Raw genomic sequence first — 19472 nt, forward strand, 5'->3', positions numbered from 1 at the left:
TTGGCGATACACGGTAGAATTCCTCATCCCTCTTCTTTGATTGGTTGGAATCTGGGACATTTGGGATTTTGGACCCCGAATAATATTTTCCCTATTCCCCGTACATAATGCCAGTCTTTTCATTTGCTTTGCTGTACGACAAGCATTTCAGGACGTTTGATTCATCAATCGCATTGGTAATCTAAACTCTCCAACCAGTTGACCAGAAATAGAATCTTATTGACTACTTCACAAACTCTTCGAATGATGCATTAAGATTTATGATTCTGATCCAACGGATAAAACCTTAAGGAGCACTAACATTTATTATAGACATTAACACCGGGGCTGAAAACTATAAAGCCCGGTAAATCCGTAAATCACAGTCCTTCTCCCTCTCTCCCTCTCTCGCTTCGTCAGTTTTTTCTTTCCTCTCTCTCGCTTTCTCAGATACCCATGGCCGAGAGTTGCAACTCTCGAGGCTTCTCATGGCTTGTGAAATCCTGCTTTCCCAATCCACAAGAAACTCGCCGAGGAACAACTCTCGTCACTCGAGTCTCCGATAAGTCTCCACCGGAAAATCGCCACCATCAAACAACGTTCGCGTCTCTCCCTGATGATCTACTTCTTGAATGCCTCTCCAGAGTCTCTCCCTGTTCTCTATCCTCTGCTTTTCTCGTCTGCCGCAGATGGTCTCAAATCCTCGATTCATCCGATTTCTACGATCTCCGCCGCAGCCATGGCCATGTCCATAGAACTCTCTTCGCCGTTGCTTTTACAGATTTCGGAGTCTATGGAGCGAGCCACCGTATCGATACCAACATGCCATGGAAGACGACACTGTTTCCTGCGGTTGAGGTTGTAGCGCCGGAAACGTTCGACGGATCGTTCTCACACTCGCGTCTGACGGCGATTGGACGGCGGATATACATTCTCGGTCGAAACGCCACGATCCGATACGACGCTTGGACCGGAACAGTTACGCCTAGATCGCCGATGATATTTCCTAGGAAGAAGTTTGCCGCTGCTGCGGTTGCCGGAAAGATTTACGTGTCTGGTGGAGCCGCTCGGACCTCGGCGGTGGAGGAATACGACCCTGAGAGCGACACGTGGCGCGTCGCTGCGGAGGCGCCCAGGAGGCGGTATGGTTGCATCGGTGCCACTGTGGATGGGGTGTTCTACGCCATCGGAGGGTTGAAGATCGGTGGACCCCATGTAGAGGCGACACGCGGTGCCGGAGCTGAGGCCCATGTGTATGCTAGCACGATGGACTTGTATGACGTGGAGGCGAAGGCGTGGTTGAGGAGCCGTGCGGTGCCGGGCGGAGGTTGCGTAGTGGCAGCGTGCGCGGCGGGAGGACACATTTTTGTCCTTGCTAGCCATGCGGTGGAGCTCTCGTTTTGGAGATATGATGGGAGAAGGAAAAGTGGTGGATTTGGGGAGTGGTGTCGGGTGAAGACCCCGCCACTTCCGGCGCAGGTTAGATTGGACAGTACCGTTAGATTCAGTTGTGTGGGAGTTGGGGATAAGGTGGTGCTCGTGCAAGTGTTGGGATCAATTGATGACTTGTTGAGGAGGAGCCGGAGAACCTGTAGAGGGTGGAAGGAAGGGTTGGTGCTGGTTTACGATAATGACAAGGGAGAGTGGAACAGAGGCGTTGATCTACCGGAGGTTATCCGACGCGCCGCTTGCGTGTGTGTGGAGTGCTAGTAGCTAATGTACGCTGGTGTTGTAACTATGTGAAGTGGTCTTTGGCTTTGTTCCCTCTTTGGTGCTTCACTTTGGCAGTTTGGCCAAGCAAGGACAGGAAAGCAGTCTCAGGCGTGGGGGGCGTCCGGGCAATGTCTGGTCTGCTGGTAAGCTTTGCAGAAACTTCCAGCATGGACATGCGGTGTATGTTAGATGAAACATTATTTTATTTGCTAAATTGTCCTTTACGGCGTAAGTTAGAAATCCTCTTTGCGTAACTTTGAAGAGAACTTGTGGATTAGCTGGTGTGGGCCGGCAGCGTCATTAGAAGGCAAAGTAGTTTCTCGTCATACCGAATGCGACTACTTCCACTTTTCGAAGCAAGGAGGGAAGGATGTGAACTTGTGGTGGGTCTTGGCAAAAGCTTCATATTTGTGGAAGCTTTTTCTTTTTGCCACGTGGAAAGAGACTAAAATCTTACCGCAAGTGGTGAAGATGCCGATGGCGATGCCGGCGTTTAGAGTAACGTGACTCGTGCCTGTGGATCACTGTACATTGTGATCAATCCAAACCATTTGAGAAGCGTAATTGGAGTTTTGGATGTGATGATTCTATGTTTTGCTTCAATTATTGATCATGACCATTAGTTGATTTTTTATTTTTTTGGGTAAAAACAGGTCTATATATTTATGTATGACCAGCGCAAGGAATTTGATTTACATAGATCAGAAATCCAAGGAGTGGAAGAGGGCCAATTCACCCTACACACTAAGGAGGTAGCTTTCTGAGCGAAGGAGTCAGCAATGCTGTTATTCTCCCTAGGAACATACTTGAATGAACAAGAAAGAAAAAAGGTAGCCAGATATTTGATGTTCCAAATATCGAAAACTTTAAATTTGGGATCCACATCGTTGCTGTTTAGGATAGTGGCAAGCTCAAGATTATCTGTTTCCACTTCAATGTTTTCAATTGCTTCAGTAATAGTGTAATACTATGTAAGAGCCCACACCGAATGGAAAACAAGCCGTTGACCCAAACTTTATGAAAATATTAAATGCTCGTTAATGTGAAATGCCGAATAGGGGTACAAATGTACAATCGAGTTGGGATGTGCTGGGCATTTTTCAGGGTTCCAAAGGTCGCAACCCAGGCCCTGTTGGGCTTAGGGTGGGACGGGATTTACTCTGCTATCATTTGCATATTAGAAAATAAATTTTAACTTAGGGGACTGTTTCCAATGAGAGTGCTATTCCTTCACGGGAAAGCATTTACAATGTTATTTTCCTATTCATGGGGTGGACTAGTCATTTCGCCCTCCCATGTCTCTAGGTATAGGGGCCACACTTGCCTATAGGAATTTTTTTCTCATATAAGGATGCTGAGGTGGGGGAAAGGCATACTGGCATAGTGGTCTTTTTGTGCCGGCTTATTATGGGCATTGTGGTAGGAATTTTTTTCCCAAATATATATGGAAGAAAGAATACTACCTGATGCGGTAAAAATTGACCGGATGATCTTCCCTGCAGTTCCTGGTGCTTTGGCCGACCTGCACAGAAGAGATGATAGGAGAGAGCCGGGCTGACCCGACGAGGGATTCTCCGATGCCTAAATCAGATATTTCCACAGTAGATGCTCAAGAGAGCTTTTCCAGTAAAAGGAGTGAGTGATCGATGCCCCATGATGGAGGCTTACCTTGGTATTTATAGGCTGCTGATGGGAGAGAGAAGAAGGGGAGTTTGTGGAGAGTCTGGTTCAGGCGTAGAGTCCTTGAGGGGAGTGCTTGATCACATCCATTGAATGTAAGAGTGGATGTGTGCACGTTTCTGGGTGAATTACTTGAATGTGCAGAGCCGAGGTCACAGGTTGGTCGAGGCGAGGTGACTGGTAGCACGGCCTGATGGGGGGCCGAGGTGGCAGCATGACGTGATGAGATACCGAGGTGGAAGCACGGACTGATGGAGGGCCGAGGTAGTGGATTAGTCCTGTTCAGGTTTGCATACATGCTTCAGCCGTGCTGAGGAAGGGGACATATTTTGCCTCATCACCACCCACCTGCGTATGTTTATGTCTAGACATAGCAGGTGTGGCAATACTGTGCTACCCCTGCACTATAGATGATCTTGTAAACCCTCCCATTGGTCAATGCATTGGTGTGTACCTGCACTAGGCAAGATTTGGATCTTCTGTGGCGCAACATTGTGTCTAGCACGCATTCAACTCCTAGAAATGCCTTGGGCTGCGTGTGACCGCCTTGAGTTCCATACCAAGACACCATGTTGCATCACAGAAGAATTGAATCCCACCAGATAGGTAGCGTTCTCTTGCATATATTTTTGATGTATTATATCAGCGGCTTATATTAAATGTAAATCATGATAATCCATGGCCTTTATCTTGCATACATTAATTGGGAAAGGCTTTGCTCAACGCAAGGTCCCTGACCAATCTCGGCCTGGCCCAATGCCCCAACTCAACCCAAGGTCTATAAATCCAATTCTAGCATATATTGAAAAACCCAACCCAAGGCTTAAAATTTTCTGGTAGGCTACGGGTGGTGCTTGGGTTAGCCATGCCAAACTTGCACCCCTATCCCAATTATACATGTTGTGGATATAATCCATATGTGAGGTGGTGCACCAAGGCTTTGGCTCTTCTCTAATTAATTAGGCGTTCAATTAATGATCCAAGGGATGAGATCATCTCGGACACACATCTCAATGGATAGGCGTGTGTCCCCATATCTTTCTAATCCTTGAATCATTAATTGGGCGCATCCAAATAATTGGAGAAGAAATTTTTTTTTTCTATGCACCGAAGCACATCCTTTTGGCAGTAGGAGTGGGAGAGGGATGAGCCACTGAAAGGAAGGGCAGTAAACCGTAGAGTAGAGATACCATTACTGGTAAAAGGCCACAACCCATGCCCCGTGGTGAATCTGATTTTTAATGCCAAGAGGAATAGATGTCTGATGTGCTTTGTTTCCACTACCGAGGAACAAGAACAAACTAGTGGTGAGTACGAGTCCCATTGGATGCGCACTGGACACTATGTTGTGTCACAAAGGAGTTGAATCCGTATTTCGATGAACAAGATCGAACACAAAATGGGTCTGCTAAGAATGCGTCCATTGGGCCGGGTAGGAACCCAAGCATATTTATAAACGTCAACAAGATACGTACGCTTGACTCTTAAGTCCAGCGATCCAGCCGAAAGGAGTGCACACCCCTTAATTAAGGCTTTGCCGGACCTAAGAACTATTGACACCGGCCCGTATAACTAGGTGGATTGAGTTACATTTTTCTGATCCATAAAAACGTCAACAAGATGCGTATTGTTTCTCTTGTTTGATTTATGCCTCCATTATATTCGTATTTAGAATCATATGGATAGATCTCAAACCTTAATCTAGGTGGCAACTCTTGTTATCTAAGAAGAACAAATCATTCGGACGTCTTAAGTTCGACTACCATTAGGTACACCTTGGGCTACTCACACTGGGTGTTTAGTGCTCTTTACTATTCTAAGTGAAAGTTGAATGGTTCTCATTCAACCCTAGTATAACCCGGTTCATACCTGAATAGCCGTCGTTAAAAAAAATAAAAATAAAAAATAAGAAGAACAAATCATTGTTCTCACACCATGTTTTTATGATAACCAATCAAGTAGTTCTAAATATGGGTGTTATTCAGTTCGGTCTTGATTTTGAAATTGTTTGATTTATTTCGATTCATGTTGTAATGATAGGAACCAAAACAAACAATTATTATTTAATACTCAATATTGGGATAGGTCTCAGTGAATACTGATTCGGAACGTGTAAGATCGGATGGATTTATCCTTTATATTAAAAAAAAAAAAATCACTTTTTTTACCTTTGATCTATACCAATTATCCGATCCACATAGGATTGCACTCTCCTAATTCCACATTGCCGTTCAAATCTATATATATTTACCGTAACACCTTTTGTTTTTCTAAACGAAAGATTGTTAGCCATGTGCTAACGACAGAATAACAATTTTAGGGAAAAAGATCCTAGTGTGGGGAGGAAAATAATCCTCTGTTTTTCTCATTCCTGTTTTTCTTTGTTTTGTTACCTACAAAACGCGACACGTAGACAATTTTAAAACTAACGCACTGGATGTAATAATCCTCACCCAATCTTGACCGTTAGTCTCATTATTATCCATGTATCGCGTTCTGCAGATAGCAAAACAAGGAAAAATATGGATGAGAAAAACAGAGGATTTTGATCCGTGTGGGGATGCTTAATTTCTTACATCCTCTCACATCCTATTCTTGTGCGTTTTGTATCAGTACTCTTATCTCCTTTTTTATCATGCTTTTGTTGATGCAATCATTTCTCAGACCGTGATTGGTGCGAGGTAGGAGATTTTACCCACAATGGGAGAAATCATTTTCATAATTTTACTATAAAAGATGATTCAAAAAGATAGATTGTGGATCATGATTAGTTAAAACAGGAACGACAAAAAAACTTTGATTTGTACGATGTATTTAGAACAGCTTAGGATTTGAAAAATATCAAACATTTCAAGAACAGAAAAAAAAAAAAGTTGGAAAAAATGGAACCAAAATAAGTAATATGCACCCAAAAATTGATGAATCACTTGACTAATGCATCCAATGTATAATTATACACAGTTTGACTCAAGGATGAGCCTACATGTATAAGCCTTTTGCCTCGGATAAGTCATATGTGTACGTTTGAAAATTAATGTATACGCGAGCCATTGACACATAGGATCATGGTTTGGGATATCGGTTTTAGATCGGTAGTATCAGCTGAGGCCGATACCAAATTATGGCTGATCTCATATTGGTACTGTAATGGAATGAATGAAATGGTATGGTATGGTACGAATAAATTGTAAAAAAGTCAGAAATTGGTTTTTTATATATTAAAATTTTTTTTTTTATTATTTTAAATTAGGGCCAAAACCATTCGAAATTGTGTGGATACGATTAAGGATGTGAATTTGTAACTGAAATCGTTTATCGAAACCGAATCGATCCATTTACACCGAAATCGCAAAACCGTTTAGTAAATGGTGCGGTTATGATTTCAAGTTTCAGGCCGATTAGCTAAACGGGTCAGGTCGGTTTTAACCGTGAAACCCGTTGGTTTCAAACCGAATTGAAATCGTTTTAACCAAATCGTTTAAAACCGTTTAAACCGATCCCATCAATCCGTATAACAATTAAATGAAGTAGGGGCAGTAATCTGTATAACAATTAACAATTAAATTAAGTGTCCATCCAGCTTTGGTGTGATTTATTGCAATTCAGTTCAAGTTTAAGCTTTAGATCATGAAATTGTAATCCATATATGTTACTATATTACTATGTTATTATAGATGGGGTGTTTTGGCTGAACCACCTGTCATTTTAATATTTTATGCTGTAGAAGGCTGGATTTGAATGTTGTATGATATTAGTTCTAAATGTTTGAGAATGACCATGCAAAGAAATAGCACTAGATTATCAAATTAAGATATACCATCGTTAATATAGAATCTCTTATTTGTAGTTGCCAATTATTTTTGGATAAGCTTATGATCTTCAGTTTAGAGATGGTTGCAAGTTATAACAAACCGATTGTAACCGTTTTACAAACTGTATAGAATAAATCGAAATCAAAACGATTTAAAATCGTAAAACCGACACAGTTTAGAAACCGTTTACTAAACGGTCACGGTTTCAGAAAGTGGAACAGTTTAGTAAATGGTACGGTTATGATTTTAGTCAAATAAATATGAACCGAACCGATCCACACTGTTTAAACCTAAACCGAACCAATTAACACCCTTAGATACGATGATACATATCTGATCCCTGTATTTTCGTGGTGATCCATACCAGATCCAATAATGAACATAACTAAATCATGCATAAGATATTACATTATTTTTCTTGGGTAAGAAATTTTTTTTTGGGGGGTGGGGGAGAATCTTGTAGATTTGATTTAGTAAACACCACATAGGTGGACCAATGAGAGAACACGCAGGAACATATTCATTCACTACGAAATCTAGCCATGGCATGTGCATGGTGGTGCCTAATGATGGTTTTGTTATTATTTTGTAATGAATAATGATTTTTCTTTGGAGGAAGAGGGGGGGGGGGGGCATGTTTCTTTCTAAAAAAATCTTAAGAAACATAAGAGCTATAGAGTGACAGGTTGTCAAGGAGTGTTCTTTTGTTGCCTACCCCTACACTTGTGGCCTGAGGTCCAACGTTGCTACACACTTTGCCTGGTGATCCCTTTTAGAGCTAGGTTGTAACATCCTCATTCAGTCAATGCAATTGCTTTGCCTTCCTGTTATTTGTGCTCGTGCATGTCTATGGTTTTGTTTCATCCTTTTGATGCTTAGCTTAGGTTTGTGGCTATTGCGTGTTATTGTAACAAGGACATTTGTTTCCATTGGTCCATAACATCTAGGCTAGGCAAGACCCATTGAGAGGCCATAGGGAGAATCACTGTTAGTTAAAACGTGTTCGTGTTTTTTTGCCGTTTAAAACACGTTTTGCCGTATGCTTCCATACAATACGGAAAAAAATGGAAACGGTAAAAGAATGCCGTTTTAAACGCGTATCCGTTTTTTAAGGGTAAAATAGGAATTTTATAAAAAAATAATAATAATAATAAAAAAAAAACCTATTAGTAAAAGTGAAGAGTGAAGACAATATGGTACTTGGTTTTTTATTTTTAACTTTCATACTATTTATAGGAAAAAAATCTCATCTTCTTATAGCCCAATGAGTAAAGAGAAGCTAAAGTTAACAACATCTCATTTTCTTGTAGCCCATTGGGCTCTTTTATCTTGGGATTCCTAGAGCTTTTGGAATATTAGATGCATGTATACAGGTAATAATCTCTCAAATTGCATGAGCATACTACTGTTTTTTTGGTTTCGTTTTTTTGAAAATTACACGTTTAATACTCGTACCGTTCGTTTTCGTCCGTTTGCCGTTCCCTTTTTTTTTTACCTTACCGTTCATCGTTTTTATCTGTTTAAAACCTGTACCGTACGTTTCTGTTTTTTTGCCGTTCCCATTTTAACTAACAATGGGGAGAATCACAAGGGATCCCATTGAGCAACATGCATTACAACAATACAAACTACTAGTACTATTTTTTAAAGATGGGAGTAGGAGGATCGAACGAGCGACCTTCTTCTCTGGACCTATGCTAGCTAGAGCTCAATTGCCTTGCTACATGCCATTGAGCTATTCTTTGGTCCCCAAAATGCATGATATTTTAGAAGTATGTTTTTTCAATTGAATAAAGCGGGAATATGTTTCGTGTTAAAACTAAGGTCAAAAGAATGGTCATTTGTCGCATGGCCTTTAAGCTTAGACACAGAGGGCAGAAAAATAGCACCCCTACCCTTGGAACCCCAAAACCCTACTCTATCTTTATGCCCATTTTTGTCCTCTCATTAGCCCCCGCATTGGCATAGGGGCCGTGTGACCAAGGATCGTCTTCCGTCTAAAACCAAATAGAAAGATTTTTGATCCATTGACCATGTGAGAATCATGATATAAGTCCATCATCCAGTTTGATTATGTTATGACATGAAACACATATTAAGCATACCTACAAGGGCTGCTCCTGGGAGTGAAACATGCAATGGAGGACGGATAGGATCAAGGGGATATTTGGACTTACTCAAACAATCTTCTCCATGGTCTATTTTTCATGATATCCCTATTTTTTGGACATCCAACCTTTTTTTATTAAACTCATTTACTATCTCAAACCACCTGATGATGATATAATTACTTACCCTAAAACTGATTGCTTTTTGGTTCTCAAGAAGAGAATCTCAATACCCTCTCCAATAGGGTATCATGATGTGCATTTTCGATTTAATTTTCTCTTGTTAAAAAAATAAAATAAAATAAAATCACTTTTATTACAAATATAACAAGTGTTACTATTTCTTCAACAAGGTGGAGGAAAGAGTGTGAACCAGCAACATTAATCCTTTTCATTGAATAGTATTTATCCCTTTCGAGCAGTTAAATAAACCCCTGAAAACGTACATGGTCGGTTTATGACCTATCGACTCCTCTGATTATACAAATTAACCCCACCAAAATGGGTTCCATATGAAGTCTCCAAGGATAATCATTGCTTCATGAAAGGCAAAAGGTGTTACAGCCAAGTGTACATGAATTAATTGGCCGGGCATCACCTACCGCGTTTGCTTTTCTTTATTTTAGATAATGATTAGGGCAAAGAATAGGAAAGGAGACGAGAGAGACATGTCAATTGAAAAAAAGAAGAAAAAAAGAAGAAAAAAAGAAGAAAAAAAGAAAAAGACTTTTTTTTGGTACCCGTGGGACATGAAAGTTGAAATACAGGTTTCATCAATCATAGTACGGTGTATGGACATAAAAGAGAGCAAGGGTGTCAAATTAGAACTAGAACTGGATAGAATGAAAATAACTGTCTATTTGCATCAAATCAAATAACATGTTAACCGTATACATTGAATCAAACTAAACCTAAATTATATTTAACCCTACAATATATGTCTTTGTCGAGTAGTGTTAAATTATTCACGATGGTTTTCTTTGTTTAATTATATAAAAAGGGTGTATGAGTTCGGTACAAGCAGCTCATAGAATTCAGCTAAGGCCATTATATTTGATAGAGAAAAGACTTCAATATGCACAATAGGAGATTGGAACAAACATAATTTGGTTACCCATCTATCATTTTTGAAGATGAAATTTGACACATGATTAAGTTAAACAATCCCTAAATATCTAACAATATCAAATTTATCACATTATTCTTTTACATGGCAGGATCAAATCACAAAGATTCACCAAAAAAGAAAGAAGATGATTTAATGTCATTTTGTCTATATAGGATGGACTCATCGTATAAGATTTGCTATGTACTACCTTTGTTTCAAGGAATTAAAAACTTAATTTGTGGTTGACCATTTGGTCTTTGTTTTCTTCTTTCGCCTTGTTTTAAGCTTTGTGGTGCTACTTAGCTTCTCACTAAATTGGCTTATATCTAACCTTTTGACTCTATTTTTTTTGTTATTTTAATAAATTATTTTAGGGAGTATACAACATATTAGCCTATAACACCAATGGTTGTCCCAAATGAAGTATCATACATGAGGGATAGGTGATTCTTTCAAAAGGTGCAAGAGAGAGAGACACACAATGAATGTATCTTAAGTTATACCGATGATATACTAACCTTTTTCCATTTATATAAAAAAAAAAATTCTCCAAGACTACATATCCAATTATACCCAATCCGACTAGGCTTAGAATTTCCTTTAAAATGAAAAATTAGTCTCAAAAGAAGAGATAAGCATTATTAAATAGTCACGCTCACATCCTACCCTCATGTACATGACCATAGTCAATATTTCAAACCAACCGTTCACACTTCACAAGTCACACACTCAAGTGAGTCACAACTAACATTTCATATTTCGAGGCCCACTTGACGTCAGTGGTGACGTTGGATGACCTGAGAGTCTAATATTCTTCTGTTAAGACAGGAAGGTTCCTATTTGATCTCAATTATTAAGTTAAAAAGAGGAAAATGACAGGTTTAATTTATTAATTTATATCTAAAAGGTGTTGTAATTTTTGTATGGTTACTTCATTATATGGGATTCATAAGTGAACACGACAAGTCCTACAATAGCTTCAATGAAGGTCTTGGATTTATTTTCCATGGTAGCTAACGTAACCTTCTACAATCTACATCCTGCATCTGATCCGATCCAGCTCCTTTTTTCCTCCATTATTGTTGGTGAAACAATGGCTATTCGGTCAGGCATCCTTCGGGCTATTCAGGATAATTAGGGTTATCTTGTGATTGAATCCGATAATAAAGTTCTAACCTCTATTTTCAATGGCAATCGAGTACCCCTCACCACATGCAATAGTGGTTTTACTTGTTCAAGATATCATTCACACTGCATCTTATTTAGAATCATACTTATTTGCTGTTGTTGTAAAGGAGAGAAACACATTAATTACTTGACCACTTTATCAAGGTCAGTCCGTAACATGTGGACCATTTGATTCCTTTCCACTCTAGATCTATGGCTTTCTGAAGCTATTAATTTGAAATCCATGTATATTACATGTTATCAACAGTAAAGCTATGTTTATTTATAGAAAAAAAAAAAAAAAAACGAATGGGGTCCATAATTTTTTAGATGGCACACTGTGGTCTCTGTTATTGTAGATCAATTATAGGAATAATGAACACTAGGATAACCCAGTGGTGGTAGCTTCGGTTTGTGGAACCAACACCCAGGGGAAGAGGTCGTGCGGTGGGATCGAACCCTGTCATACGCATTGTGTGAGTGTATGTGTGTGTGTTTTCGGTTTCAGATTCGATTCCCTATCTGTGCATCTGTGATTTAAGTGGAGATCATGGAGGTGGGTTACTGTGCTAGTCTCCCCGAGGATTAGTCGAGGTTGAAGTGCACGTAAGCTGGGCCTAGATAGCTTGGTTTAAAATATATATATATATATATATATGAATAAAAAAGACTTAAAAGAGTATAAAATTCCATTTTTCATGGTAGTTGAGCAGCCAAAAGAACACCTAAACAATAGAAAAAATAATCATTCCCTTACCAAGGTTTAACAACCCTGAATAGGACAGATTTATAAATCATCTCAGAATAGATCAAAATCGAACTGAGATTTGGGCGGATATGCCACAACCCTAAAAATTAGAACCTGAGAAAAGAATGAAAGATTTTTACAGATTTATAATTTTTTAGAGTTTCTGATTAAAAAAACTTGTAAAACATGTTACAAAGAGATGGATTTCATTGTGCTATTCAATAATCAGAAAACAATGAAGATACAAATTTTTTCATGGTAAGAGTGTAAGTTGGTTTGATTGTGATTTTAAAATAACTTTTATAATCTAAAATCGAATTGGTTCGGTTTTCTTTGGTTCTTATTTGGTTTTTATATTGATTTCATTTGTTTCATTTAATGTCTTGAGAATTTGGTTTAATTTTTTCAGTTCCGATTTATACGAAATTTGAAAATGTCAAATATATACCATAAAAAAGCAAGGCATGAATGAAGAAATGAATAAAACTGTGCAGTACTGCTGTAAAAGAAAAATGAGGAGAATCTATAATCAAAGACAAAAGCGAAAGAGGCAAAAAGAAAATTGAAATCTTAGGACTCATATTTTACCATACATTGAACTTTGATGTAAGATTTTAATCCTTCCTTGTTTGAGCAATGACATATTTCAAATGGAGTTATGAGTCCAAAATATGGAAGAGACCTTTTAGGGTATAACATGATTCATGTTCGATTTAAGTTTGGCCATATGGGTTACACTTAATTCAGTTTGATTCAATTTAAACCGATGGATTTTAACCTACAATCAAAACCAAAATTGAACTAAATAAGTTTCAATTTTCAATACTAAAATTCAATCAAATTCGTTCAACTAGATCAGATTTAAATGTCAGATTTGATTAAATTGACACCCTTAATTCATGATCAATTTTAAAATATATTGATAAATGGATAAAGGACAGGCCTCGACATAATGGTTAGGTTATTCCATTGTGACCTAATAATCATTAATTAGAATTAAGAAATAACCTCTCTTCGAAGTGAGGGTAAATGGGTCATCCGATTCCGATCCGATTTTGTAAACCATGTTCCCCTCTACAACATAACCGATGACGACCACACATATTACTTTTTGAGATAGCCTCGCTGTCAAAGGTAACCCTTTTGTCAAACCTTATCATCAAAACTACCTTGATTTTTCCTTATTTATTTATTTATTTATTTATTTGGTTTTCTTAACCTTCAATAACATACCATTCCTCCCACGAGGGATGTGATGCCACCGTCCACCAGAGCAAGAGGGGATAGAGAGGCTACCCACTCCCACTTTCCAGTTTGAAGGAACCTACTTTTGTAGCCTCATGATCTGTACTCTCACCATTTTTACCATATTCATGGAAGCTTCATTGTGTGTGGGGGACCCCATCCCCTGATTTTTCCATTAGAACAGGTTAACTACTGGATTAATTAGTAGATGGTGGTGTTTAGTTCACTCCTTGCTGTTCTCACTCAACAATTCCAAGCTTTTGGAGCTGTCTGCAATGGCTAGATTCAGAAGCATCAGTAATATATCACAAGTTTTGTTTTTCTTGTTCTTCTCTTGGAGCTTAGGAACCAGTGGATCTGAAGCAAAGGACACACTACTATCAGGAGAGAGCCTTAGAGATGGAGAGAAGTTGGTTTCTGCAAACAAGCTTTATGAACTGAAGTTCATAAACCTTCAGACTTCACAGAACCGTTACTTGGCAATTCTGTCCTTGGGCTATGATGGTAGATCAGTATGGATAGCCAACAGCAAGAACCCTCTCATGGATTCCTCTGGAGTATTAACCATTAATGGAGAAGGTAATTTGGTGTTAACCAGTGGCAATGGCACTTCATCAACCACTATAAATTCTGAAAAACCCACCATGGGTGGTGGCAACACAAGTGCTACCCTTCTTGATTCTGGTAATTTAATCCTTAGAGATGGAGAGCAGATCTCATGGCAGAGTTCTGATTATCATTCTCATTACACAGTTTACCTTCAGAATGATTCCACTTCAGGTGATCATCTCAAACTCTTCTTTTTTTTTTTTTTTTTTGAACTCATTGAAATGGTTAATTACCAGTTATTATAAGTTCTGAAATTCTTCTCATTTCGTCTCCTTTGATCTTATTATTTTAGGGACTCAAACGACCACCCAGAATGGAGATTCTGGTGAGTTTCCATTTTTGAAAATTCTTTTGGGTTTCTTAGATTTTTAGATTTCTGAGATGATTGGTTCCATGATTTTTAGCTAGCTAGCTAGATTGTTAAGTCAAACACGTTTATTGAAGGATTTGCAAATTCATCATTTCGAGATAGAATGGTAGTACTAGTGGTTCTTAGAAGAGCTTATCACAGGCGGCCTGTGGGCCAAACGTAAAGTCGCATTAGGCGAGCTGATTGGGGCTTTCAACTACCATTGAAGCTTTCCCCCAAATCCATTCTTCTTTGTTGGTGAAGAGTATACTGTAGTGTTCCCCATCTCACTTTTTTTCGCGTACGAAGAACTCTTTGAATCTGTCCGATTTTACGGTTTAGATTCCCCGAATACACAGAGTCACACCTAATCAGTATAGTAGATCAGTCGCAAGGCGACTCTCTATAGTGTTCCCATCTCACGTTTCTTCAAAAGTTCATATTAATTCCACCAAAGCCGACCACCCAATTACCTACTCTTGGTGTGAAATGTGTCTCCAATGTTTAATATATGGTTCCACGTTGGATCCTCACTCTCTTTCACCTTCTCCAGCACAGCAAAAGGATACCCAAATTAAGGCATTTTATATATGTATTTTAATGAAACAAAAAGGTGTGTATATCTCCCTAACATTTATAAGCTGTTACTAATAATTATAGGTCAAAACAACTTATATTTAATGTCTTTCAACTGCATGGACTCTTGATTGTTATTGGTGAAAGCCTGACCCTAGTCTAATCTAGGAAGTAGTGTTCACTTGTCTTCAAAATATATATATTCTCTCACTCGTTTAAGGAATAAGCCTCTTGAATTGCCTTGGGTAGCTTCTTACTTTTAGGGAATTAGGAAGAATTGTTCACTTTTCTTCCACACACATAGTCTCTTGCTCGTCTGTGAATGTATTAGGCTCTGTTTGGTATCATTCTAAAAAAATATTTTTGGAGTTTTTTTGTTCTATTGGAACAAAAAAATAGAATCTTCTGTTTGGTGCACTTATGGTCTGTTTCTGTTTTTTTGGAACAAAAAGTGAAAAAAAAAAAACTGAAAAAACGAGATTGGACGGAACTCCATTTTGGAGTTCCGTCTTCCCAGTTTCGTTCCATTTTATAAAAAAAAAAAATTTCATTCCCGATAAAAATCTGAAATTTTGAAACACCATTTTTTCGTTTAAAAACTGCATTTTGACACAGAAACTGAAATTTTCGTTTTTGATACGAAACGGCGCATCTGGAACAGAAACGATACCAAACGGGCTCTTAGAGTTTAAGGGAGAAAGTCCCTTGAATTTTTTTGGTGTAATTTTGTACTTTTAGAGAATTGGGGTTTCTTTATAGCACCTTAACTCTATATATAGGGTATGATCTCATAAGAAGGTGGCGATGAGAGTTAGTACTTTCTTCATCAGGATTGTGACGAGGACATAACCTGTCTTAGATGAACCACGTAAAATAGTTATACTTTGTATGCATTTTTTTTTTTTTTCATATTTCTTTTGCTATCATTATTTTTCTGCATCGTTAATTCCTAATACTAATGGCTTGCAAATTCTTTCAAGTCAAACTTAATTCTGTCTGACTTCAACTTCCCCACTTCAAAGATTATCAAAAGCGAAGTCCAGTCTCTAGGTAATACATAAAAGATGCTTAGACGGTACCGAATTTTCCATAATATATAGTAAATAATTTTAAGATGGCTACCCTACAATGGCAAAAGGAGAAAAGCTAAACTTTTTGAACAAACATGGGAAAGCAAGCATACTATAATACTATACTTTTAATTAATGCACATACAAATATATGTCATAAAGTCATCCTATAAAATGGGACCATGGTATATGTTGATATGCCCTTTGGTACATTATGGCTACCCTAAAATTCTTAGTAGTGATTAGGTGACTAAGGTATATCTCTCAAAGTCTTTCTAGATGAATTTTTTTCCTGGGGCTTCAATTCTGAATGGTTGAACTTTGAAAATTTGGTGTCTCTGAAACATATATTTGGGCTCAACTACTGCCATAAGTAATTCAAAATAGTTGATTTCCTTAGTTGGACTTTGTGTCGCTACATTTGAATGTCTAGCAGATAAGTATATAGAAGGTTGAGTTTCTTGATTATTATTATTATTATTATTATTATTATTATTATTATTATTATTATTATTAACTATGAATATAATTAATTTTGTTTTCAGGTCATCCAACCAAGAGCAAGCTGTGGTTACAAGTCACAGTGTTAGTCTTAATCATTATGTCAGCCTTTCTAATAGCCTTCATAATCTGTAGATTAAAGAGCAGGCTGTTTGGCAATCAAGGTAAACCACCCGTCAACGAATGAAATTTTTCTGCTACCCGGGTTCACAGTCAAAGAAATGAAATCTTAAAGGGTATTTTGAATAAGCTAAACCTAGGAGAGTATTTGTGAAACCTAAAGGAAAGTAAATTATTCCATTTCTTTGACTACGAGCTTAGGTAACAGGGAAATTCCTGCAACCCATCTACAGTCATAACTGCTTTTGGAGATACACTGATTTCATCTTGGATCTATGGTTTTAACCTTCCTTCTTTGTAATCATAAACCAGGAAATAATGTGAAGAGGGAAGAGACTGAAAGTGGGAGCTCAAATTTGCTATTAAATAAGTTAAATAGTGACATAGAAGCTGCATACAAAAATAGCAATGCAAGTGATCAGCAGAAATTGCGTGGGAACAAGGACTCTGAATTGCCATTATTCAGTTTTTCTAACATAGAATCTGCTACAAATAATTTCTCTACTACCAATAAGCTTGGAGAAGGTGGCTTTGGGCCAGTTTATAAGGTAATCTCTACCTCATTAATACATAATAATTCTAAATTATTCTAAAACAATGAGGACTAACTACATTGCAAGTTATAATATGATATGTAGGTCCAAACCTTTTCTATTCTTATTTTTCAGATAGTTTATAAGATGGGATTATTATTGCAGGGTAAGTTGGTAGAAGGACAAGAAATTGCAGTAAAAAGGCTTTCTAAATTGTCAGGGCAAGGAATGGAGCAGTTTAAAAATGAATTCACATTGATATCTAAACTACAACACAGAAACCTTGTTAGGCTCTTGGGTTGTTGCATTGAAGGAGATGAGAAGATACTAGTCTATGAATACATGCCTAACAAAGGCTTGGATTCTTTCCTCTTTGGTTTGTTATTTAACCCTTCCAACTTCTTGTTACTCATTGTTTCATCAGTTTGTAACATTAATGATGGTTTATCTTCTCTTATTTAAGTTTAACTTCGATGTAGATCCGGCGAAACGGACATTATTGGATTGGAAAACTCGCATTAACATAATTGAAGGGATAGCACAAGGGCTTTTGTATCTTCACAAGTATTCTAGATTGAGAATCATTCATAGAGATTTGAAGACTAGCAATGTTTTATTGGATTGTGACATGAATCCCAAAATATCAGATTTTGGCACAGCAAAAGTTTTTGGCGAGAATGAATCCCAAGCCAATACAAATAGAGTCATTGGGACATTGTAAGTAAACTTTACCTTTAGATAATGTTTACATACCAAAATCTCTCCCCATCTCTCTTTGTTGGGAATTTAGTCCCACGTCGGCTATTAACTAGCCTACTGCGCCCCCTTACACATTTGGAAGTCCCTCCATTCACTAGTTCGAACTTTTATGATGAAAACTTTACAGTATTGGGAATTTAGTTCCACATCGGCTACTAACTAGCCTACAACCCCCTTTATAGAACTCGAAGTCCTTTCACTATTCTACATCCTAATAAATTATTCTGACTGTTGGATTGCAGTGGTTATATGTCACCTGAATATGCAATGGATGGCCTTTTCTCTGAGAAATCCGATGTATTTAGTTTTGGGGTGATGATGTTAGAGATTGTGAGTGGTAAAAAGAACAATGGTTTCTATCAGACAGCTTGTGAATTAAACCTACTTGGATATGTAAGTCACCCATACTCAATCTCAGCTTTCATTTTCTTTCCCCCTTTCCTTTCTATGCATTCATTTGATCCATGAAATTTTCATTTCCATTTCAGGCATGGGAGATGTGGAATAAGGGAAAAATATTGGAGTTGATTGATAGTACTTTAGTAGATTCATGTTCAATGAATGAATATGAATTTATAAGGTATGTGACTGTGGGCTTCTTGTGTGTGCAAGAGAGTGCAGCAGATAGACCAACTATGTCTGAGGTTGTTTCTATGCTTAGCAATGAGACTACCGCTTTGCCATCTCCAAAACAACCTGCTTTTACTATAGGCAAAAGTAATACTGGTGTTGAGTCTTCCTTATCATCTGGACATGAAACTGTCAATGATGTAACTATTTCAGTAATGAATGGTAGGTAGTACAGCACGAGAATTTTTTTGGGTAAATGTATAGCCAGAGATTTATTATTAACTCATTAAGGCTCCTCCATTTCTTTACCAAAAATTAAGGTCCCTCCATTTTGTCTGTTTCTATATACATGATTTCATTAATGTGTATATAGTCATGTGGTTAGGATTCAAGTCCACTTCTATAGTCATGTGGAGTAGAGTCCAGCAGTACTTGTTTTCTTCTTTTCCTGCCAAGATAGGGTGTCAATCAGTTTTTTCGATCTGATTTTGGTTCAGGTTGAGTCGATTCGGTGTAGGAATGATGAATCCGAAAATAAATCAATGAGAAAACTTCGGCTTTGATTTGAGTTATATTTATTTTGTTATGGTTTCTTGTATCTTTGGCCCGGTTTGGGTTAAGTTTAGCCTACATGTTTATACAAAAGTACGGAAAAAATCTGATTTTTTGTGAATTTCAGGCTGTTATCAGCTTGGTTTTCGTTTCAGGTTTAGTGTCAGTTTTCGATGTGGTTTGATTTGGTTTCAGGGTTGTACTACCCAGCCCAAAGCCATCCCAATAAGGCCTTGGTCCAGGTCAATTCAGTTGGATATGGATCGGCTTACT

At 38.0% G+C, this 19472-nt stretch overlaps 2 protein-coding genes across 2 annotated transcripts; both read left to right on the forward strand.

Moving 5' to 3' along the window:
* Positions 1-352: 352 nt before the first annotated feature.
* LOC122089378 (F-box/kelch-repeat protein At5g26960) lies at positions 353-2705 on the forward strand. The gene is made up of 2 exons (XM_042659055.1): positions 353-1835; positions 2346-2705. The coding sequence occupies exon 1, from the start codon at positions 436-438 to the stop codon at positions 1687-1689; it is 1254 nt and encodes a 417-aa protein (XP_042514989.1). The 5' UTR covers positions 353-435; the 3' UTR covers positions 1690-1835; positions 2346-2705.
* Positions 2706-13552: 10847 nt separating this feature from the next.
* Positions 13553-19219, forward strand: LOC122088271 (G-type lectin S-receptor-like serine/threonine-protein kinase CES101). The gene is made up of 8 exons (XM_042657473.1): positions 13553-14340; positions 14462-14494; positions 16710-16829; positions 17098-17333; positions 17484-17694; positions 17798-18035; positions 18320-18470; positions 18566-19219. The coding sequence occupies exons 1-8, from the start codon at positions 13836-13838 to the stop codon at positions 18875-18877; spliced, it is 1806 nt and encodes a 601-aa protein (XP_042513407.1). The 5' UTR covers positions 13553-13835; the 3' UTR covers positions 18878-19219.
* Positions 19220-19472: the final 253 nt, after the last annotated feature.

Source organism: Macadamia integrifolia, chromosome 9 (assembly GCF_013358625.1).
Source record: "Macadamia integrifolia cultivar HAES 741 chromosome 9, SCU_Mint_v3, whole genome shotgun sequence".
Classification (NCBI taxonomy): Eukaryota; Viridiplantae; Streptophyta; class Magnoliopsida; order Proteales; family Proteaceae; genus Macadamia; species Macadamia integrifolia.

What these genes read in the sequence shown, in the direction of transcription:
- LOC122089378 (XM_042659055.1), top strand. Translation starts at nt 436, where the DNA reads ATGGCCGAGAGTTGCAACTCTCGAGGCTTCTCATGGCTTGTGAAATCC.
- LOC122088271 (XM_042657473.1), top strand. Translation starts at nt 13,836, where the DNA reads ATGGCTAGATTCAGAAGCATCAGTAATATATCACAAGTTTTGTTTTTC. An exon ending in CACCCAGAATGGAGATTCTG is followed by an intron (nt 14,495 to 16,709) that starts GTGAGTTTCCAT and finishes TTTTGTTTTCAG; the next exon opens with GTCATCCAACCAAGAGCAAG. An exon ending in CAGGCTGTTTGGCAATCAAG is followed by an intron (nt 16,830 to 17,097) that starts GTAAACCACCCG and finishes ATCATAAACCAG; the next exon opens with GAAATAATGTGAAGAGGGAA.